The sequence below is a fragment of the Rissa tridactyla genome, chromosome 1 (genome assembly GCF_028500815.1).
Source record: "Rissa tridactyla isolate bRisTri1 chromosome 1, bRisTri1.patW.cur.20221130, whole genome shotgun sequence".
NCBI classification, from domain to species: Eukaryota; Metazoa; Chordata; class Aves; order Charadriiformes; family Laridae; genus Rissa; species Rissa tridactyla.
This window is the reverse complement of record NC_071466.1, coordinates 34843561-34867791: the sequence shown is the minus strand read 5'-3', so window position 1 is coordinate 34867791 and position 24231 is coordinate 34843561. Positions and strand designations below refer to the sequence as shown.

At 40.7% G+C, this 24231-nt stretch overlaps 2 protein-coding genes across 5 annotated transcripts in view; one reads left to right on the top strand and one right to left on the bottom strand.

Annotated features, from left to right (window-relative positions):
• GTF2F2 (general transcription factor IIF subunit 2) overlaps positions 1-24231 on the top strand; it is a 93222-nt gene that overhangs the window by 30170 nt on the left and 38821 nt on the right. For all 4 annotated transcript variants that reach the window (XM_054206153.1, XM_054206127.1, XM_054206138.1 and 1 more), the window contains one exon: positions 11209-11290. In XM_054206153.1, coding sequence (XP_054062128.1) covers positions 11209-11290 — 82 coding nt within the window. The remainder of the gene's footprint in view (positions 1-11208; positions 11291-24231) is intronic.
• KCTD4 (potassium channel tetramerization domain containing 4) lies at positions 988-1873 on the bottom strand. Its single transcript, XM_054206114.1, has one exon. The coding sequence runs from the start codon at positions 1842-1844 to the stop codon at positions 1071-1073; it is 774 nt and encodes a 257-aa protein (XP_054062089.1). The 5' UTR covers positions 1845-1873; the 3' UTR covers positions 988-1070.

Here is a 24231-nt window from a genome sequence, read left to right as displayed (position 1 = left end):
GTAATGCTTGTGGTTAAATTAGCTAGTTGTTCCATAGAAGCTATTAAAACTTTCTTTAAAATATAAATGAAAAGATCGGATAAATAGTGGAGACGAGGAGAAAGAAGGTATTTGTTGTATTACTTAAGAGTGATGCATTTTAAATGCCAGCAGGTGGTCTATTCAAAACCAATAGTACTAGTTGCTTTTAGTGAGCCATTGTGCAAAGCAAGGGCTCTGTTAATTGCCTGTCCTTACGAGCACAAATTATTACTAGGAAACAGTGACTTTAGCATTGTAGGATGTCATTACTGGAAACCTGTTACATGAAACTTTGTCAAATATTTTTATTAGCCATTTGATATGTATATATAATTAGAAATTTTAACATTCTGTGCAGATTCAACTCATTTCCCATAATAGAACTCATCTCCCCCAACATTATTTTGTTGGTTTATGTGGTTTTGCCAATTGTTGTTACTGTAGTAACACAGCTGTAAATTTGGGTTTAAGTGAGTCAAGAAATCATTTCACTTTAAAATCAAGTTGATTAATTTAAAACTCTCTTGCAATCCTTTTTTTTTTTTTTTTTTGCAAATTCAGTACAATAGATTAACATAAACACTACTGAACATTCAAAATCATTTATTCCAGTTAAAATCCATTCTGAATTTGTTATAAGCAAAACATATTTTAAGCCTGCTTGTTATATGAAAATAGTCTCCCTGCTCTTCAGGAGGGCAGTTAGGGGTATGCACGTTAGTCATACAAGTACACAAAAATTCAGCTACACTCTCTGGTTGAAAGACAGCATCGAGAAAACATATATTACAAAGAGCATAAAGCATTTGACCTGTGTTTACAATGTTTAGCAGATAATTTTTATTAAATTCAGGCATAAAATTTTCATTCGGCTTAAGTCAGTCAGAGATGGATGTCATTATGAGATTTACATACCATTAGCTCACATCAATTGATTAGCAGCCGAGCTCTGTGGTAGGAGGCTAGTTCGATACGTTATTTGTGATGCCAGGAGGCTGCAGGTCAAGGAGCTTTTCTGGCTGCATGCTTGTTTCCTTTGCCTTTTGTGATTACTTGATAAAATGAAGTGCATCACTGTGAACAATTGACCCTTTCGTGCAATCCAGACTGGTCAGCAGTCTAAATCCACATTTCAAAGCCATCATTATAGCCTCAAACTTAAGAGTTTCCAGGGTGCAGACAAAGGTGTTGTCCTCCTTCAGTACCAGTCGTGTACCATTTTCAGACTTTATGAAGTACTTGAATTGAATAATGTTTGAAGATACCGAAAACTCCTCCGGAAATCCATCCAGCCTGCTTTTGGACACCAATACAATTCTGGATTTTATTTTTGCAATGAAATCAGGAGCATTACAAAAGATTCTAAGTCCTTGTGAACGGTCGTGGCTGTCAGTTATTTCCAGGAAAGTAGTCTCTCGAGATGCTAGCTGTTCCTTCTCCCACCTCGATTTCACTGCATCCGAGAGTACCTTAAGCTGGAAAAAATCTGCTTCTTGTGCCAGAAGTTGATTTTCTCGAAATCCTTCTGGTAGAAGAAGTTCTCCATTTCGTAGGAAGTTGAGAATGTGTCTGAAAAGGAGTCCATCTCTGTCGATGAAGTAATGACCGTCTGCATCAAACGGGCACATTATTTTTCCGTTTATGATCCCTTCAAGAAAAGAATCTGGATACTTGGTTAGTGTCTGTTTTTGTGTGATATATAGATAGCCACCAACGTTCAGAGTAATCAGAGATGTTTTATATTCCTTGTCTTGCTCTGAGCCTTCGGAGTTGCTGTGTTTTTCTTCGCATTCCTTTTCTCTTCTGTTTATTTTTCTCTCCATTATTGAAGCAAGGACAAAAAGCCAGCTATCTTGCTTTGTTCTTGTCAGCTTGCAAAGAGATTTTTTGGTTTTAAAAAGCACCTTTATTCAGCTCCGGCACGATGTTGGAGTGGAAATGCTGCTAGCATTGCTCCGACTGTCAGCTCGGGTTTGCAGTAGGTGGCGTATCAGCTGTGTATGCAAGGAGATATCAGGAATATGACTGTAAAGGAGAATTTGCATTTAACTGTATAAGGGAAGAAGGGTATAACAACTGTTTGTCTCTTTCTTTCCTTTAAGTCTAAAAAGTTTACATAGTTTTGGGGGTTATTCACATCACATACCACTACTCTAAATGGCATCTTATTTTTAATACTTTAAGATGTATTTGTAGTATCAGATGGCCAAATCATGTTTAGTGCTTCTGGTGTTAAACAGATAGCTTCCTTTATGTTTAAAGGATTTTAATTTTCACAAAGCATCTTTTCACATTTTTTTTTTTTTTTTTTTTGGTACCGATCACAGTAGCTGATGCGTACAGCAGGACATCACTGAAAGGAAAGGTGTCCCTGTCTGTGCAAGGTGGGTGTTGTCTCTGGAGTGCATGCACATACATATTACGCATTTATCGGACACGTGCACGGTGGTAAGATGTTTTCACAGAAGATACTCTGGAAGTGATGCTGAGGACTTGTTGGTCACGGTTAAAGCTTCCATTTGCAGTTGATGGGAGCATCCGCACCAACACAAGATTAGGTTTTGCTTTTTGCCTTTCTTTGTGTCACAGATAAAAACCGTTTTATAGAGATATTTACTCAGCGATGTTTTTTTTAAAGTCATTGAGGCCATCTAGCATCAGTTTGTTCTTTCTCGATAGAAACAACTCAGCTGTCCTGTGGAACAAAGGGTTAGTGTGCCTACAGATAGCTTTGAACACCACATAACGTTATAGCTTAGCAACACTTGGGTACGGGGAGGGAGGAAACATCGGCAGAGCACACTCGAATCAAATGGCTGTCTTCTCTCCATGAATCTGTGCTTTGAGGCTCGCTCTCGGTTGCCTCTTTGAAAAGGGTTTCCCCTTTAAACATTTGCAGCTCGGAGCAGGAAAGGGGAAGCTCCCTGCACATCTCTGGGTGCCGCAGCATGCATTCCCCAGCACGGGCGGGAGCGAGCACTTACCTTGGGCTGGACCTGGAGAGGAGGTCCCATCTTTTTCAAGACGTATTTTTCACTTTACAGGTAGATGTATCCTGCTTTGCCTGATTAGCAGTGAAAAGTCATATTATTCTTCTATAAATTCTTCTGCTCTATATCTAAATATTTTATTCTTACTGCTCCCACTGTCTCTAAGCCTGTTTATCGATACTGTAGAGTCATCACTATAATATTTTATTAGTTGATAACTGAATCTAGTAGAAATAAATGCACTCTTTTTTTACTTACTATTCTCCTTTGCCAGGGTATCCCTAGCACTGATACGCTAAATTTTTCTGCTGCTTTATGCGATATATTAAGCAGATATTATTCATTAGATTTGATTTATCAGGAATTAGTCATGGTTTTAATTTTAACTCTTTGATGCTGTTGATTCAGTCAAGGAGATTTCAGTCAGTTTCTAGTTTTCAGACATTTAGACTTTTTGTTAATTTTTTTCAAAATTAACTCATTTCACAATTATTGAATGAATAATTGAGAAAGTGAAAGAACCAAATAGTTTTAAGTATGGGGGTTTTTTTTGGCCATTATAGGAGACTTGTGTTCAAATTTAGTTTATCATCAAGTGATGGAAAATTCAGTTATAATGTGCTTAGATTGTGCATAGCTACAGTGTTGAACCATTTTAGTGGCTGCTAAATCCTAAGAGAATTATTTCTGTAGTACTTTCATCTTAACACAGTGATCTTGAAATACTTTGAAGCTGAACTAGGAATGTCCTGGCACAAGTAAGTAGGGATTTCCAAAGAAAGCTGGGATTTGTAAAAGATAGAAAATTCTTCATGGCCAGCTAAACTGTCTGCATTTTAAGAGACAGCAGTTACAGAACAGTATCTGCTCTCTTAGTTTTTCATGCTCATCATCTTCTCAATGTTCTAACACTTGCAGTTGAAATTTTCCACTTTTGTGAATGAGTAAGTATTCTTTGAAAGTTCATGCAAAATCATTTCAGTGGTTTGTATGATAAAATATTCAAAATTGATTTGATGTGGAAAATATACTCTGTGGAGATCATGAATATTTACATTTAAACCTTTGAGACTTGAAAAAATGTAGAGCTGCTGTAAAATTTTCATCACCACAAACCCATGTAACTTTACTTCACTGCAGCCGACAGTCATCTGTAACACAAAATCGGAGGCTGGCACATCTCTGTGAAAATTTTCCACTTTCTGGGCCGTACTACAAGACAACTTTTTAAGAGAGCCCTTGTTCTTCGTGTGCACTTGGTGATAACATATGGTATTGTGGGGCCATGTAGTTTTAGTGAGGTGGGAAATATTTTAGTGGTTTTGTATAGCTCAGTGTTTTCTGAAGGTGTAACTAGAAGAACCGGATTTCCTTTTCTCTGTCTTTTTGTCCATCTTCTGGAAGATGATGCAAGAGTTTGTTTTAGTAAAGGTATAAAAGTATTTCTTGCAATCAAGTCTAAAGACTTGAACAGCTCTTGTGCTCTGAGAGTCTTTGTGTTGTGCACCAGGCGCAGAAGAGCTGAGATGTTCCAAGTGTGTCCTGCTTCTTCTTTCCTACTTGGATTGAGATGGAGCAACCTTCTACTGTGTGCTTTCCCATGCCATGAGCAAGCTGCCTCTGTTTCTGCCCTGCACAGCTGAAGCATCCTGCTTGCCGATGTTGGTAGTTAGCAATCCTGAAATGGCTGCTGCTTCCCAAATTGTTAGTGTCACCTGTTTGCTGGGATTGGCCATTCAAGGGAGGAATAGCACTGGAATCCAGCAATTGCAAGGGTGTTCTTTTAGTTCCCGATTAAGTCAGAAAACATACTAAGTGCTCTCTCTCGCGCACACTTACGAGAGTGGCTGTAGTAGTAGTAGTACTCCATTTCCAAGTTACTCATCCTTTGGGCTGTACCAGGAGGGCAATCTGTGGAGTTTTTCAGTTTCTTCTCAGTCAAACAGTCTGTCCTGGAGACAGTGAAAACGCAGTGCTGGCATCTGTCAGCTACACAGGGAAACAAATACAAGGAGGAAGGGGATACATATCTGCCCCTCAATCTGTCCTACGTGTTTCCTTTTGGAAAATAACTTCACTCCTCCTCAACTTCCATCATTTTTCCGAACCTCCTGGTCTGGAAGCTTGAGCACACCATGGAGCTGAGGATTCAGGACTGGAGCACACCACAGGAAAGTTGGTGCTTTACCAACTTTCTGGTTCAGCTTACTCATGTGTCCGAACAGCATCAGCTTCACTGAGAGTCTGTCAGTGAAAACGACCTGGATTACAGAAAACAGCTACTTTTATTTATTACAGTACAAAAGGTTATGAGGAGAAATCTCAGCTATAAGGGGTAGAGAATTTTTGAAGTGTATTAGGAAGCCATGCTAATGAAATCTGTTTGGGTTATCGAGGCAATTTGCTAGTCACTTAATGTCATAGCACAGAAAATTGTCCAGGTTGTTGAACAATTAAACCATTCAATAGCTACTATCTCAAAGCGTTGGTATCATAGACATTCTCGTTCCAATAATAACGCCAAGATGTTGATTAACAGCTATTGAAGACAAGATCTACACACTAATTAAAATTGAAGGTTTTCAAATCAGCAAGTCTGAACAATTTGCATTCAAGAGTTCTAAAAGAGCTGTCTAAGAAACTCTATCAACAGTTGCTGTTGATAATTTTTGAGCACTGCAGTTCTACAAGACTGAAAAAGCAAATGCTGTGCCAGTATTTGAAAGCTGAACTGGATAGCCCAGGTATCTAAAAACTAAAAGGGACTGTACAAAACCCAATAAAACATCTGACTTGGGCATCAATCAGTTGAAAATTAAGGAGATTAATGTAATGCTAATCAATGTAGGTGGAGGGAAAATGGATTGTGCCAAAAATTTGCCCCCTTTTTTTGATTACAACTTGTTCAGCAAAGGAGGTAATGCTTTTTTCTGTTAAATCTTTGAGGACGTCCTGTTTGTCATCTTGAATAAGAACATAAACTGTATTAGTTTCCCTTTCCTTTAACTATACAAAAATGATCTGCAGGTTTCAAACTGGCAAATGTTAAGCAGAGAATTATCACTAAAACGTTGCTGTAATTTGGTTCTTGGTCCTATTTATTTTTAGTCAGTGATCAAGGAGATAGTTACTGTGAAGTTTGGAGATGATACAGACTGAGAATGTAGTCAATAGGGAGATACATTGCTGATGCAGAATCATTTGGATAGTTAGTTAGGATAACATTTTAATATGGCCAAATATGAAGTTTATACACCCAGCAATACCCTGTAGATGGGGCTTGCAGTACGTAGGTTTGTGGGAGGGTTAGGGCAGAGGCTCTTTCCTGCGTATAATGCATCATTGACAGCTAAACATGAGGTCATTGTTCTGTGCCGTGGTCAGCAAAACAAATGCAGTGTGTATCTTTGGATGCCTAAATAAGGGAGTGCCAAGCAAAGACCAGGTGATCCTGTTCCCTAGCTGCGTGGCTGCCAGGGAAGGGTGGTCTGAGAAGGACACCAGTTTTGAGGCTGCCCTTTGACTGGAAGAGAGGTGCCACAAAATGCCTCTGGTCTGGAAGAGCAGAGCTGAGGTCTAGTGTAGGAGGGGGCTGCTCCTTGTCCAGCTGTCACATGCAATAGCCTGCACAGCAGCGTAAGTCGGCAACAGGAGCTACCGGGGCTTCCAACTTGGACGCTGGGAAACAACAGCCCACCTTCTACCTGCTGAGGAGCTGGAGGCATGTGTGCCCATAGCCTGTCCTTACTGCACTTTCTTCCACTTTTTCCTGCTGCCTGGCAATCGCGCGTCCTGAGGCAGATCTTCATCTCCACCTTCCCTGGCACCGCTCACAAAGAGCAGATCACAAACTCCAGGTCCTGCCCCACATGCTGTCAAGTCTGGCTCTGAGAGACAATGTCTCAGGAGAGACATTCGTGAACTGAACTTTCTCAGGCCAATAAGAATGATTAAGAAGCTGAAAAATAGGCCTAATGGAAGATTCAAGAAAACATGATTTGTTTGTATTAGGTTTGATAAATGTGGAGAGTACATAAGTGCTTGGATGGGCAGAAATGCTTTAATAGCAGGCTCTTCAACTTAGCAGTCAATGGTCTAACAAGACCCAGTGGCTGGAAATTGGAGCTGGGTGCAGTCAGACTAGAAAACTGAGACATTAAAATCTCCAAGCCAGTCCATCTCTCCCTCAAAAAAAAAAAAAACCAAAAAAACCCAAACAAAACACCCAACCCCTATCAAACCATCTTCTGCACAATTTCAGGAAATTTTCTCAGTGCCTGTTTATTAAGTTTGCCTTAAGCCTTTTAACCACATTCTGTTCGTTTGATGATGATTGTCAGCAGAATTTGAAGCTGGAATCGGTGTCTCCCCAGCATATCTCCCTATCATCTCACTTGAAAGAGTCAACAGTTGAAATTCTTTTATGAATAAGCACCAGGGTATTTGGGCAGGTAGGTCAGGGTGAGCATGAGCTAATGATGAAGCTATGGGTTATGCAGTCCAGCCTGTCTGGGGCTGCACTCACAGTGTACTTATACCTGCCACCCCACACAGGGCAACTGAGAGTGTAAGATGCATGGGAAAATGTCGGTTTTCCCTTCTAATCACTGGTTTTAGCTAGTCTTCTAGACCTGTTCATTTATCTTGTACTATCTATCTGCTTTATTTTGAGTAGGTATTTTTAACAAGGAATTGCCACTTTCATGCCTTATTCATCCTTTGGCTTCTAGGCTGATGTGACTATGGAAATACCCAGGCAGACATGTAGTGCTTTAGATGTCTTTTCATGGTCTTTTGCCTGGTCTAGTGGGAGGTGTCCCTGCCCATGGCAGGGGGGTTGGAACCAGATGATCTTTAAGGTCCCTTCCAACCTGAACCATTCTGTGATTCTGTGAAGACAGACCTAAGTCTCTGAACTTGAGTTTGGCGAATAAGTCTGCGAAGGGAGTAAAAACTGTGTTCCCCTACTACAGTCTTGCATCCAGAGGTTTGTGTGCATCTTTGCAGATTTGTTCTGCTAGACTCTCTGGATGTGTTAAAATCCCCAAGAGTGTCCAGAGAAAGTAGGACATAAACCTTGACTTTTGGACAGTGGATGAGCTTTGACAGCAGAGTAGCTTAGCTGCAAGGTGGCGTTCTTGGAGGCTGCGGAGAGCCTTGTACCATGAAGCGACTGGAACATTAAAAGCCAAATCTGGATCAGTGGTTAATTAAAAGAGGGCATTAGCCAAGACATCAAAGATATTACTAAGGATAAGCCTGGTTAATTGGCAGGTTCATTGGTGTGGGGGAGCTGTCTGGTTCGCTGATCCTGATTCTTAAGATTAAGAATAATTTGAAAATTGTGCAAGGTGCAGAGAGATTGATAGCGGCATGTCACTCTTCGGACAGCTGGGCTGGATGGCTCAGATGAGTATAGGCTGCTTGGCCTTGAGCCTGTACCATAGAAACTAGTGGAAAAATTGTCATGGAGTTCACAAGGTAGAAAAGATCAGAAACATAATGAATGCAAGCAAACGTGGCTTTATGTAAAGGGTTTCTAGTCAAACAAACCTCTTTTATTTTTTTTATTTTGGAGACGGTGAGTGTGATAAAGTAACAGCATGTTTGCAGCCTGCTTAGCATTTTGTATTGCATATAATTTAGAATCTTGTGATATTCTGATTTATGTCCAAAAAAAAAAAAAGCAAGCACAGAACTAGATTAAAAACTGTCTGACAGTTATCAGAAAGTAATTATCAGTAGGAAGCAACTCAGGTTGTAGGTTGAAGGGCTTCCTCCAGGATTAGCAAGAAGGACAGTAGTAAGTGAGAATCACTGCTAATAAAATGTGTCGTGATTGACACAAATGCTGGTAAGACAGTGAATAACTACGACAGAACTGTCATGGTGTGACCAGGATCACTTAATTCACAGAATCTGTTTAAAGACAATGCATTTTAACCAAGCCAAAGGCAATTACACACCTAGGAACAGGGAATGCAGAGCACACGGAGCTTAGAAAAGACTCAAAATAGATCTCTTAGTGATATAATAGTCAGTCAGCTCCATCAACCCCCAGAGCTTGATTTTTACAGACAAATTGATCTCAACCCAGTTTTAACTGTCTAAACACAAAGCACAGTCATGGGACACAGACACCCCACCCCCCAAAAGAAACCTTCAAAAACCAAACCCACAAAAAAACCCACCAATGCAGGGCAGATCATTGAATCCTAAAAGTGATGGGACCATTTTCACCTGAAAGTCTCCCCCTCTCTCTCAGCTGAATTCAGAGATTCTGCTGAATAACCTTGAGATGGCTGAAGCGAGGTGAGAGAAATTCCAGCTCCTGTACCTGTTATTTTACCTCCATATACGGTTTTGGTAGGACCAGTGCAATAGTATTACATCTATTTTTCGGTCTCCATATTCTTAAAACATCATTTCAAGATTGAACAAGGTGCTGATAAGAGACCCAAAGCTTATTTAAGTGTGGCGTAAATGTCTTGCGGTGAGATAATGCACGAGCTTGAATTACTTCATTTATTGAAAAGATGATTGAGACGTGACTTGATTACAATGTATAAGTAATTTCAAAGGGAGAAAACACCAGGTACTAAAAGGCTCTTTAGCTAGCATAGTATAGAAAGTCATAAGAAGAACGAACTGCTAGAAGCTGAAGGCAAATTCATATGAGAAATTAAGCAGCAATATTAGTACCACTTTAGCCACAAATAAATTACTAAGTTCTGTATGGAAAGAAGAAGGTAAAATTTATCTGTCTGTTGATACACAGGAGGTCAGGCAAATTTGCCAGGTTGTCTCTCCTGACCATAAAACCTTAGGAATCATAGAATCTGTAAAACCAGAAGCATTCTAATACAAATTTTCTTTGTTTCATTTAAAAGTACCTGGGAAAGTATGTCATTCTTACTCCTTTCAAGGATTTAGTTTCTATCAAACCAAGAAATTTTAGATTAAATCATTTTAAAATACATGCTGTCAAAGTAATCGCTCTCTGCATTATTCAGGGAGAGCAGACTTGGATTTCCAGATGTAATAATATTTCAATCTATAAGGCAATGGAAAAATCAGGGGCATCTCAGAGTGCCTTGTGTTACGTGGCATCAATACAATCAAAAGCGTTTCTGTTATCTTCTATGACATTGCCAGCTGAAGGTGACGGTGACAGTGTAGTGCCCTCCACCAATACCAAGACAAGGCTCTCTGTTGGAAGGGCATTTTAAATAGCAAGAGCTAATCAAGCCGTTAAAGCTAAGAAACTCATCCTTTCTGGTTATGCAAGAAGTGTACGCTTTATAGATATTGCACTGGCCGTGCCCAAAGGAGATGGTTAAGTTGCCACCCCACCCCCCTACACACTATATATACTAGAACTTCATAGTTGAGAAGCGGGTATTTGCCCACTATCACTTCTCTCTTCCTTTCTATGTCAAGTTGCTTCTAATTTTTAGGCTTTTCCGCCTTTACAGAGTAGGCTGGTACTATTGCGCTGCTCTGTGAGTCTTCGTTGCTTTAGGTGAAAGGTGTTCACGTTGGATTACAAAGTGACTCTGTTACAGAGGTGAATGTACAGACCACAGTATTAACTAAAACTTAGTATGTGATCTCCTAGATTGCTAACTTCAAGTTTTCACGTCATTTCCCCGAGTGTTAGCATATGTAGTATTATTACTTTATTGCATTATATCCCTTTAGTGAACTGGGTTTTTTTTAATTGTAATACGATGAAAATAGCTTACTCTTTTTCTGAGGCTAGCAATAAAATTAGCTCTCATTTTATCTTCCACTAATTTTGGATACTTTGATGATCTGGTTCTCTTTGTAGATTATTTTTTTCATGGTAATTGACTGCATTCAAAGCACTTTTCTAGCTGACAGTTCCTAGGTAAGCTGAGTGCAACAATCTAGGAAAGGAGGACCACACGGTTACTGTCTCTTATTTAAAATTTGGTCTTTGTGTTTCATTCTTATTGTAAACCATCTGATGGCAAAATAAGGAAGTCTAGGGGATATCAGCTGTGCAGGCATGTTTTTCCTGCTTTTTTCTCCATTGTCTAAATAGTAGAGATTTTAGAACTTACATTTACATTATATGTACTAAATGCTGAATTAGTGAAAAATAATTCAAATGCAGACCGTGTTGGTGAATCTTATTTTAATGTCCAGTTTTGCTTTGCTTTTTTCATTCTAGATAAACTTTCCTTGGAAGGAATAGTGGTGCAACGTGCTGAATGCAGACCTGCAGCTAGTGAAAACTATATGAAACTGAAAAGGTAGGAATGCTCTGTCTATCTGGATATGTGATATCTGACTTTGATGCTTTTATTATTGCCTTACTAGGGGTGGATTACTATGTTCTTATGTAGGATTTATACAGGATAGGAACTGTTCTTGCTTTTGGGGTGGATTTACTGTAGGAAAGGAATGTACCTTCCCTACCCTTGTACCTCCCTCTGGTGTTGTCTGGTGGGACGATGTAGACTTCTGTGTTCCATCGTGTGCAAAGCTCTCACTAGAGCACACATTGTGTCCCTTCATACCTGAATGTATGAATGTATGGCTATATTCAGATGCGATTAAAGCTAAATTTCCTGAGGACTTAAAGGTTCACGTTGGTCTGGTCGGGGTACGCTTATTGAGCATGTGTTTCTGTGTGGATTGTCCAAATTTAATTCCACTTAATACTGTGCCATGCTAGACGAAGAGCACCTCTGAAAAGATATTTAAAACGCCCAAGATAAGAAAGAGTTCAGGGAGAAGTGCTAGACCTAAACTAGCATGCTTGCCAGAAAAGGTAATGGCTGAAAATGTCAGAAGTGGCATGGAAACCACAAGACATACTTTTAACTGAATCATTCAGTGACTTTTGAAAATTTAATACGATGCATCTAGAATTTACCATGTGATCCATATATCATATGGAGAATTAACTTGATGATGTTCTCTAGTAATAAATCAGATTTGGAATTGAATTTTGCATTATATTAGATACATATTTATATATTTTAAGCAGGTGGGTTTTAATTAAATCACCCTTTCATATTGTGAGTTTTTTGTAAATAGAGAAATGCAAAGCAGGAAATTTCAGGAAGAGACTGGTCCATGACTAGTTTTAGAATCGTCAAAAGAAATGCAGAAAAGACAAAGTGATGTTTTTCCCCAATTTGTGATCTGTTTTCTGATTTACAGTATCTTATGTTTTATTAACCTCCTCTGTCATCTAAACTGCTCCAGTATTTCCCTGTTGTGTTCATTTAACAGTGAGACTTTATGTTCTAGCTGGTGGCAAACCAGTACCAGAAGTTTGCTCATGTACAGTGAACTACTTCATCTCAGACTGTGTTCTGTGATTACTGTCATGACTTTTGTCATCAGTGTGAAATGGAGTATGAAGCGAATGTAATGTTACTAGAAAAGGACTCATTTCAATCCGGCCATTTTAAATATATATGAATATAGTCTGTGGGGTGTATTTGCTTCATAATTGTTTTAATCACAGGTTGCCTGATCCAAGTGCTTTTTTGAATTTTGTACACTGTCTTCTATTAGTTGATCAGATAAGCTGCTTCTGGTAAGGCCACAGCAGGAGACCAAAACAAAACTGATAGCTTTAATGACATACTACCCAAACTTTGAATTTTTCAGCATTCTATTTTGTCACGCATGCCTGCATGCAGCCCCTCCTGGTCTTTGATTTTGTCACGTTCAACTCCTATAGGAGCAACAAGGATACAAACATGAAGGCAGGTTTTGTGTTTGGAAGCGCTGGCAGCTGAAAACTGATGGTGCTGTTGTTTTTTCTTCCCTGTAGAAAAATTGTCAGGCTGTGTATGCCTAGTTTCTAACTTTCCATGTTGTTAAAGATTTTTTTTTTCTGCCTTTTACCAAAAAGTTTAAAAAAAAAAATCTTATCTGGTGGGAATCAGCATGAGATTTAGCAGATCTAGCAGTCACAGCCTCAGAAGAAATTGGTTTATGTCCAAATACCGTCTCTGGTATTTGAGTAGTAGGATCTAACTTTCCACTGCCTTTACTCTCTCCCACCCTCAACATGCTGCAGTCTGTATTTGTGCTTTAAAAAAGTGACAGCATTGAAGATAAACCACATAAGTTCTAGGACTGTGTTATATTAAACCATTTGTATTCACTTTGCTATTTACTATTGTGCTTTACATGAGAGAGACTCTCCAAAGGTGGAATTGATAATATTGATAAAACAGCAAGTCTGTTGTGTAGGCTTTAAGTGCTACAATAGTAAATTGAGTCGGGAGGGAAATAAAATTAAAAGATAAATGCAGTTGCTTCAAACTTTGAAGATCTAGAAAATGAAGTTAAGCTGCATGCTCCAATAACTGTAATCATTTGTTTTCTGAAAGCCGGCAGTGACCAAAGGGGATTATATACCTCCCTGGTATTAAATGCAGATATGGATCCCCTCTATTTTACCCTCTGTATCTGGGTCAAGGAAATCAGCTGATGGGTGCGTGGCGTGGCATTTGATTCTATGCTGCTCTGTAGGTGGGAGATGTGTGTGACATGTGGGTTTAAGGATGGGTAATGAAAGCATACAATTTGGTGACACGCATGGGTGAAAGCATTGTCGAACGGAGCGGATGGAAAGAAGGGTTTTTTCCCCAAGGAGCGACCTTTGATTTGATTACGGGAAGGGTGTAAATGGCTGATGTTCAGAACACTTTGAATACAAGGTACAAATGTGTGTCTAGGGATGACTAGTCAGAAAGGTAAAACAAAGGTTGTGTGACCTTCACTTGGTATTTTACATTTTGGAAGCTTTGTTGTTAGTAGATTTTTTTTTTTTCCATTTTCCTGAAATTCAAGTTCTAGAAGGGGAACAAGTGCCATGAAACGCATGCTATTCTGCACTAATAAAGCTTCATGCTATTGAATTTCCTAGAAAATTTTTTATTAACAATGGATTTATTCTTTGTAATGCCTTAATGATTAGTTATACATTCGCAGTTACCACTGGTGATGCTGTTGCAGCTATCTGGAAAATAATATGTGGTTTCCAAGCACCTGTCCTAATTTGTGTCTTGTGGGAGTGGATCTCGTGGTCTCACTTAAAAATATTTGGACTGCGTGGTAAAAAAAAAAAGCCAGGCAGACTCTGTTCCCAACTGTGGACAGTTCTACTGTGTGGTAGTCACAGAAGATTCTGTTCCTTTCCCCCTTAATCTTTCTGGTTGATATTTCCTTTCTTGCTCCGTCAAGCCTGTAGGACACAGGAAGATGGTGGCATGTGAACTGTAGTAGCAGAGGGTGTGTATCACAGGGTTACACGCAAGGTGCGTTGTATGGTGCATGCTATGTTTGCACCGGTCTTGTGCCCCCGCCATGCATGTCACCTTAGTTAGGTGGCCTTTTCCTTCTTCCAGGATGCCCTAGGTGGGCTTCACATCCACCCCAGATGGTCCACTCAAATTAGATTATTTTCTTCATCAGAAAGCAGTCAGTTTTGTGCCCTAAGAAGGCATTATCTGTCCCTTAATTTTGCCTGTCTTTGATTTTCATTACCTTCATTCCATGGTCCCAGCGCTTAATTGTCTTGGAGTTAATGGCTCCTCAAAGAGAGAGGTCCTACAAGAGGCTAGTCTGTGCTGGGAAGGACAGGACACAGGGAGAGAGGAGTCCCCCCAAACGTTGAGAATCCCCTCAGGCTCCAAGTGACTTGAAAGGAGATGAGAGTAAGATTTTGATACTCCTGAAGGGCTTTTGCTGTGCACAAAAGAGAGAAAATGGGGGACTGCCATGCACCCCATCTCATATTCTCTCTGCCAAATTACCTATTTCCATCCTTGCACTGGTCTTCGTGTCTGTTCTGTTCTTCCCTCTGACCACAGCTCTTCTTCACCAGTGTTTTCTCAGTCCCCCTTTTGCATTTCTTTTTACTTCTCTTTCTCCATTTCCTCGCAGAAAACAATTATTATTATTATTATTATTATTATTATTATTATTATTATTTTCAAAAATAACTTTAATGCATCTCAAACTACATTTCTTTTTGAGCAAAAGTTGAGAAGAGAAAAGAACATTCGCAACAGGGTGGCTGGGCATCAGGTTCTCGGGTCTCAGAGGAGGTTTTGGAGGCACATGCAAAGTGCATCTGAGGCGGTTGATGATAGCGCTTTTGTGTTTGATAGCGCTTCCCCAGCAGTAGTAGTGGATGGCAGGTAAAAACTGGGATAAAATCAGGGCGCTTCAAATGTGCCAGTGAAATGCTGGTTGGCTTTCAAAATGGATTTTAGGAGACTCTGATTCAACTATACATAATCTGAATTACTGACCTCTCCCAAACTGTACGCCAAATAAAAAAAAAAAAAAAAAGTAAAAAAAGGAGTCCTAGGATTACAGAAAGCCTAGAAGAGCTGACATTTAACACTGCAGTGAGACTGGTAATCCCTATAATTCTCTTAAGTAACTTAAAAATACATCTCGAAGTGTCGTTAGTGGAAATGGTAGTTGCCAATGTGGCAGCTTGTTACAAGGCTGCAAAAATTTTTTTATATCTTCTTGCTTTTTCTTTCAAGAGTTTTCTACAGAGAGTGTGATGAACGTCCTTAGAAAAAGCTACTGGGAGAAACATGCATGGTAGGCTTTTAGGAGAAATGGGTTGCAAAATGTTCTAGAATAATTAATGAACTTCCACGTTTGAAGAGTCACATTTCTTTTACAACCATATTACAGAGGCCACCAGACAGAGTCCTGACACTTGGTGGTCTAGGCCAAGCAAGTGAAATTTAATTAGTACAGACGAGTTGCTCATCTTCTCTAAAATACTGTGAGAGTATTGACTGACTGACAGTTCAGTATATTGCTGAAAATGAGGATTATACCAATTTTTTTCCCCAAATACTCACTACTAGCAAAAGAAAATGAATAATTTGACCAGCATGCCACTTCATGTATATTCTTGTAGATATGCTTAGTTGGCTGTGAATTCCCTTTCAAAATAAATACATATGAGTATATTCATGCAATTTTCACAAAAGCTGACATGCTGCACAAATGCTGTTGAGTTTGTTTGAAGTGGGAGACCATTTTTACGCAAAGCTGAGATTGCATCTGCCTGTCAGTCAATGCAGACTTGATTTTTCAAGTACTGAAAATCAATTTCTTTGTCTTGAAGTAAAATTCATCATAGTACAAAAAGATGTTACCTAGGATGTTTTGAGTAAAACATCATTAAGTACAAAAAATTTTCTTTTTTTCCACGCGCTAAAATATTTCCAGTCCCATTTTTTTCCTGGAGAATAATGTGCAATTTGTAGAAAATTATCTAATAATCATGTTCATAAGGGTTAAGCGGTTCTGTTGAGAGATGTATTTTATATTTCCCTCATGTTCCTTGGACACCCACCAGTTTTTACAAATCAAGCCAATACCATTCTACTTGTGAACAATTGGACTGCGAAGTAGCAAGCACACCAGTACTTAAGTTTCTTTGTCCATTTTTGGTTCATTTTTCATGTTTTTTGAATAGAGTAATGGAGAGGAGCAAGTAAGAAAAATAAGGTTAAAGTGAGATGAGTTCAGTAGCAAGGAGGAGTGGTTATTCCCCATTTCAGAGGTCGGGAGAGTTGCTTTTGTTGGTTTGCTCCATATTTCTTTGTGATCTTAGGCTCTTTTCTCTGTCTCTCGTCCTTTCCATTTTGTCTGTCATCTTTTGCTGTTCTTACACTGGATTTTAATAGGTCTTTTATATTGCCATGCTTTTTTGTTCAGTGATATGAAAAGGACCTAATTTTGCTCACTGTTTCCAGCCATTATAATAATGCTAATAAATAAGCAATAACCTACTGTTAGTAACGCAGCAGATGTTTATCATGTTTCTCTTAACCTTCTGCATCCAGCTGCAGGTTTACCATATCCTTTTTGCCCCATTGTTGTCTTCAGCTTCTGGTAGCCAGGTGAATTGGGCTAATTTATCATAGACTCATAGAATCTTCATGGTTGGAAAAGACCTTTGAGATCATCAAGTCCAACCATACACACACGAACACCCCCCCCTACAATCTCTGCCACTAGAGCATGCCCTGAAGTGCCACATCTAGACGTTTCTTAAACACCTCTAGGGATGGTGACTCAACCACCTCCCTGGGCAGGCTGTTCCAGTGCCTGACCACTCCTTCAGTAAAGTAATTCTTCCTAATATCTAATCTAAACCTCCCCTGCCGCAACTTCAGACCATTTCCTCTGGTCCTGTCATTATTCACTTGGGAGAAGAGGCCAACACCCACCTCTCTCCAACCTCCTTTCAGGTAGTTGTAGAGGGCAATGAGGTCTCCCCTCAGCCTCCTCTTCTCCAAGCTAAACATGCCCAGCTCCCTCAGCCTCTCCTCATATGACCTGGTCTCCAGACCCCTCACCGGCTTGGTAGCTCTTCAATGTCCCTCTTGTACAGAGGGGCCCAGAACTGAACACAGCACTCGAGGTGAGGCCTCACCAGTGCCGAGTACAGAGGCACCATCACTTCCCTGCTCCTGCTGGCCACGCTATTCCTGATACAAGCCAGAATGCTGTTGGCCTTCTTGGCCACCTGGGCACACTGCTGGCTCATGTTAAGCTGGCCGTCCACCAGCACCCCCAGGTCCTTTTCTGCTGGGCAGCTTTCCAGCCACTCTTCCCCAAGCCTGTAGCGTTGCTTGGGGTTGTTGTGACCAAAATGCAGGACCCGGCACTTGGCCTTATTAAACCTCATCCCATTGGCCTTGGCCCATCGATCCAGCCTGTCCAGGTCCCTCTGTAGAGCCTTCCTACCCTCAAGCAGATCAACACTCCCTCCTAGTTTGGTGTCGTCTGCGAACTTACTGAGGGTGCACTCAATCCCCTCATCCAGATCATTGATAAAGATATTAAACAAAACTGGCCCCAAAACTGGGAGTTTAGGGGGAGTAGGAAAAAAAAAAAAGAGGAATGTTTCATGCCTCTTTTTTATTTTCTTATTTTTTTGCAATATACTTTCTGGTTTATGAATTGTATTAGTTACAGAAAACTGATACTTTCTTAGATTTTGGGAGAGACTGTTGATCCGATCGTTGGATGTCACTTTCCTTTTGCAAATGCCTGCAGGCAGAAGATGAAAAAAGTAGGCTTCCTTGTTGGCTGACTTACCATTCTCCTTTTGTTTTACATTAAAATGGCTTTGCTACAGCATGGCATGAAATTTGCCTTCTTTCCACCTTTTAAATATCATCATTTCCGGCGGACAAGCACAGAACCACAGAATGACTGAGGTGGGAAGGGACCTCTGGAGGTCATCTGGTCCAACCCCAGTGCTCAAGCAGGCCCCCCTAGAGCCACTTACCCAGGACTGTGTCCAGACGCCCCTGCATTTCTCTGGAATTAAAAGCATATGATAAGATGCTGCTGGGATGCTCTTGTGCTTCTTAATAGTGGTCATACAGAATGCGTCCTGCGCCTTTTGGAAAGGCGCATTGTTGAGAGGAGCCTAGCATGAAGGTCATTTTCAGAATGAAAGAGAGATGCTTAAGGATGTGTATTTAAGAAAGGTTTATGGCAAATATTGCGTGGATTTTTCCTTATGCCCTGGAGAAGGAAATCAGTAGTTGTAATTGAAGAGTTCCCATTGTCCTGTTTCTTTAACGCAGATTTCATGAAGCAGTGTTCCTCTTCTGCTGTTTACACTGCTCCTTTTCCCCTGCTACCAGAGGCATTGCGTTTAAGAACATACCTAGTTTGCCTTTGTGGTAATTAGCCAAAAAACATCCATTTCCTTTTTATCTGCTGAAAGGGACGAGGCTAAAAATAGTCACTCTGGAATATGTTCAGGCTCCAGTCATAGCCAGCTTCTTTAGGCTGAAGAAAGCCTTATTCAGTACCAGTGCTCAGCACCAGAAGTTCTGGATGCTTGTATTTCCAGTAAACCTAAATGTCAGTGGCACAGACTCCTTCTCTTGAAACCAAAGTCTTTGGCGTCATACAGTGCTGGAGGTCTTGTTACCTTACTGCTACCGGAGCTACAATAATTACAGAGATGTCTCTTCTGCTAAGGTGCTTTCCAGATTTCAATGAGGGACTTGTTTAGTACTTAGGGACATCCTTTCTTGTTCCCAGGGCAGCACCCATTCCTCCTTTTCATCCTCTTTTCCATCTGTAGTATGAAAGCACACTATAATTGGTGAAAATCTCTGCAAGAGAACGTGGTTTTAACTGTCATGACTTATCACAGAACGGTAGGGGTTGGAAGATGATCCGAATGGGTCGGAGATCATCTAGTCCAAGCCCCCTGCCAAAGCAGGTTCCTCTAGAGCAGGCTGGACAGGAACGCATCCAGGCGGGTTTCAAATATCTCCAGAGACAGAGACTCCACCACCTCTCTGGGCAGCCTGTTCCAGTGCTCTGCCACCCTCAAAGTAAAGCAGTTTTTCCTTATGTTGAGATAGTATTTTCTGTGTTCCAGTTTGTGCCCGTTGCCCCTCGTCCTATCGCTGGGCACCACTGAAGTGAGTCTGGCCCCATCCTCTTGACACCCACCCTTTAGATATTTGTAAGCATTGATGAGCTCCCCTCTCAATCTTCTCTTCTCCAGGCTAAACAGGCCCAGGTCTCTCAGCCTTTCAAGAGCCTTATCCTGTGTTACTAGACATACTAACCTTCTGTTCTTTTCGTTTACCATCATGCTTGACCCTGTCAGGGAAGGTGGGATAGCTAGCTGGTATACAAAAGGCCATTTTTACATTGGTGCCAGAGTTTGGATGTAAATCTTTGTTTTCTCTGTTGCAGAGCAGAGCTCACTGAAGCTCACGGATGCTAGATGCTAGCCACCATGCCAGATGCTATAGTCATGCTGAGTACTGCCGGTGTTCTGGGTTCTGCAAAACTGCTTTGGCAACTACGAGGCTGACGAGCTCAAATTTACACAATATGTAGAATGTCAGCACCACAGCACATCTTCTATTTTTAAGCAACTTTGTTCACATACTACTGATGATATTTGCAATTTGTGAGAGATCAGTAGACTAGTATCATCCAACAGTTACTCTGCTGCCAAGGAGCTCCAAAAAATTGTATGATATCATACAATTAGAGTTAGAAGTTATCCTTCTGCAAAATCAAAGATTAGAATTGCCAGGTGGCAAGCTCTGTTGGTGACGTATTGATTTCCCGGCTTATTAAAATATTTTTGAAATTCTTGACACAACAAGAAGACACTAAAACAACAGCCTGAAGGGTGACAGGGTATGTAAGTGTCCATCCAAATAGCACTTGTTCCTTGGGATGTCACAAAGTTCAAACAAGTTCTTAGTTGACAAACCATTCGTCCTCTATTTCTCGTTCTTTTTGTGGGAGCATCTGTCTGTAGCGCTTCAGTGCTTCTCAAACTGGGGTTCTCTGTGATCAGTGGGTGATTTAATTCCTCAAGACACGGCAAGCTTCACTTCTAGAGTGGGAGCTTAACTCCTAGAGTGCCACGGGGACAGCTACACCAGGGGGGAAGCAAACAGGGTATCTCCCGTGCTCCTCTGTCAGTGGAAAAGATCCCAACTTTAGAAATTAATCACAACATTACATTCTATGGGAGAATCTTTCATTCTCTAAATACCTCAGGTATTCGTACAAGATACTGAAGCACTGCAACCATCAGTTAGTACTCGGACACAATCCTGACGTGTTTTCCAAAAGAGAGGATATTGTGCAGCCACCTGCCAATGCCTGAGTCTGGGACATTTTTAAAACGTCTTGGGAGTTGAATTCAAATGAACACCATAAAATGAAAAAGAGCAGTAGGTTGCTTTTTTTGAGAGAGAGATAAAATGTAAAATCCTTTGAATTTCAGTCATCTAGAATACTTAAACTCGCTCTTTCCCACCTTGAATTATCTGGATAGAGAAAATGAGGCAGCCGGTGTCAGAGACCAACAAATTATACTTAAATTGCAAATACAGTGAAGGAACTTTAAAATCCTAGGGGTTTTATTTACATTTCTAATCAAGTGCGAGTCATTTTCAGCAATATTTTTCACAAAAGCTCTTCTACAGACTGTTACTTTCCACAGCTTGAAAGAAGCAGAAATGAATACAAAGACACTGCCTAAAATATTTCTTATGTACGTTCATGTGCATGCACAAATTTAACAATACTATAGAAACTATGGTTTTCAAATTCTTTGTGTTTTCCATGCCTGCATTTAAATATGGACACATCTTCTTATGGCCTTAAGAGAAATACATGCTGCTATTTTAATTCTCTTACCATTTCGAGACAACATGACTGTAAGAGAACAAGATGGTTTCTCTTTGAAATGGGATTTTATCAACAGAATGTGACTTAAATGTCAGTGCTAGTGACGTGCAAATCATGGAAGTATTCCTTCCTTTTAAATCTGCATTCAGTTTTAGATTTGCAAGTTGCTTTGTGCTTTTCAGTGAAATACATTTCTTAAGTGAACTTCGTAGACAATAGTCATACAGTTCCTGGGGTTTCTCTTTATGATCTGTTATGATGTTTCTGCTAAGCTGTGGCCTCCTTTGTTTACAGTTAGTGGTTTTGGCTGGGGTTTAATCCTTGTCAGTTCAGTATCTGCAATCTTTCCTGAAAATTTTGCACTATACGCTAAGCTAGTAACATCAGCAGGTCCTAACACAAATGCGTCTGCACTGGTAGAGACAGTATTACAGATCTGGCCGTAAGTATGTTTGTTGTATAGTATGGTGTCCCAGTGAAACCATTGTAGGGCTCATGTGCTTTATCCGTACCCGAGGTTGGAATGAGAAGGTTTTTCAGCGCTAACCTTGTACCTTGAATGCTGTGATGTATCCTGACAGGAAAGCATGAGGGTGCTGCGGACTCGCCACTGCTTGGTTCCTTCCCTTCCTGCTGCCCGTGGTAGAAAGCTAGAACTGAGCAGTTTTCTGACACCTACCTGTACGAGTTAAGGTTTAGGATGAGTGTTTACAATTTTGAGTTTGTTCTTCTATCATATGGTTGTTTTCTGTAGCATGTGTATATATATATTTATGTGTGTGTATATATATATATACATAAAATAGTATGCAAGGTCCTGCAGCTGGGTCAGGGTAATCGCCAGTATCAATACAGGCTGGGGGATGAAGGGATTGAAAGCAGTCCTGTGGAGGACTTGGGGATATTGGTAGATGAAAAAATGGATGTGAGCAGGCAATGTGCGCTCGCAGCCGAGAAGGCCAACCGTATCCTGGGATGCATCAAAAGAACTGTGGCCAGCAGGTCCAGGGAGGTGATTCTCCCACTCTGCTCTGCTTTTGTGAGACCCCACCTGGAGTACTGTGTCCAGTTCTGGAGCCCTCAGCACAGGAAAGCCATGAACGTGTTGGAGCAGGTCCAGAGGAGGGCCACGAAGGTGATCAGAGGGCTGGAGCACCTCTTCTGTGAGGACAAGCTGCGAGAGTTGGGGTTGTTCAACCTGGAGAAGAGAAGGCTCCAGGGAGACCTTATTGTGGCCTTTCAATACTTAAAGCTGAGCCCAAATGATGACGGGGGCTTATAAGAAAGATGGAGAGTGACTTTATACCAAGACCTGTAGTGACAGGACAAGGGGCAACAGTTTTAAACCAAAAATGGGTAGGTTTAGATTGGACATAAGGAAGAAATTTTTCACTGTGACGGTGGTGAGGCACTGGAGCAGGTTGCCCAGAGAAGTTGTGGATGCCCCATCCCTGGAAGTGGTCCAGGCCAGGCTGGATGGGGCTTTGAGCAGCCTGGTCTAGTGGAAGGTGTCCTTGTCCGTGACAGGGGAGTTGGACTATATATGATCTATAAAGGACCCTTCCAACCCAAACCATTCTGTGATTCTATGAAACTGATACATGGCTATAAGGCTGGGCAATTGGTTTCATGCCTAAGGCAAGGAACTGACTCCTGCCCATGCAGTAAAGGCAGAAATGTCATGTTGCACAGGAGTTGTGAAGATTTGTTTTCCCTTGGAGGCAACTGTTCCAGATGACTGCTCCGTGCTTCCCCAATGCTTCACAAAAAGCCTGAAATGTTCAAACATAAAGGTAAAATGCGTGGTGCGGCACCTGAGAGTTGTCAGCACCTCATATGTCAGGTGCTTGCAAGCCACAAGTTTGGAAGCAAGGTGTAGCATAAAGTGAAATTGAGAGAGATTATATGCTGGTATTTGAAATTGAAGTTTCCAATAGAGTGTAATCGATATAGCAAAGCCATTAAATAGAAATAGCAATTAAAAAAACCAGAAGTGTGCTCATCTTCACCCAAATTTGTGACGCAGCTAAATGCTGATAATGATCTGCACTAAAAGTGATTGTGCACAACTGAATTAATATCCTATTGATATCCATGTATATCATATCAGTATATATGGATATATGTCACCTGCCCTATCAAAATTCTTTCATTTTTTAAACTTTGGGATCCACTGTCTTTACTAAGGTGTTGTAATGTAGTTATCTAAAGCCGTTTCTAGTTGGGCCACCTCTGAAAAACTTAGAAACTGCTGTGTGCACAGACCACAGTTAAGTAAACTTACACTTAAAAGACGGAGGAAGGCAGTGGTAGAAGACTTACTGAATTTGCGATGTTTTGGAGGACAGACTGTTTTTATTTTTTTTTTTTTTCACTTGCTCGCTCGCTCTGTGTCTCTCTTTTCCATCCCCCACTTTTCCTTTCCCCTCTCTCATCTAGCGCGGTTTCCTCACTCAGATTTTCCATGTGCTGGGTGCTCCTAGTGTCGTCAAGCACTGTCAAAGATTTTCTGGGTTAAGGGTGGCCAGAAAGGGCTTGGATGAAATTGCAAGTGAGTTTATCCAGGGGTCATCTTAACCAGCAGTTTTAAAATATAACGCAATTTAATTCTGTGCTTAACTCGTACAATGTATTCTATTGACAGTTTATATTTGATTTTACGAATAACTAATGCCAGTGATAGCAAACTGCCAACTTTATTAATGTATTAGTCCAGCTGTCCTGGCAGACGTTTCACAGAATTTGTTCTGCTGCAGGTTCAAAAAGACCTGCCAGAAATTAACAGGTACAGCACTATCTTGTGGGTCCTGGACACACTGAAACAGTAACTGAGAGAAGTGTGAACAGACTGGGTCCTAACCGAAGTTAGTGCCAATGAAGTATCCGCGTTAGGTCTTTGAATATTTCAGTATTTTTGCAGGAATATCTGGCTAACCTCTATTTTAATGCTAGTGGCAGAATCAGGAGGAACTGTACCCTGCGACTTGTA

Coding starts and splice junctions, on each gene's coding strand:
- KCTD4 (XM_054206114.1), bottom strand. CDS start 1,844: ATGGAGAGAAAAATAAACAGAAGAGAAAAGGAATGCGAAGAAAAACAC.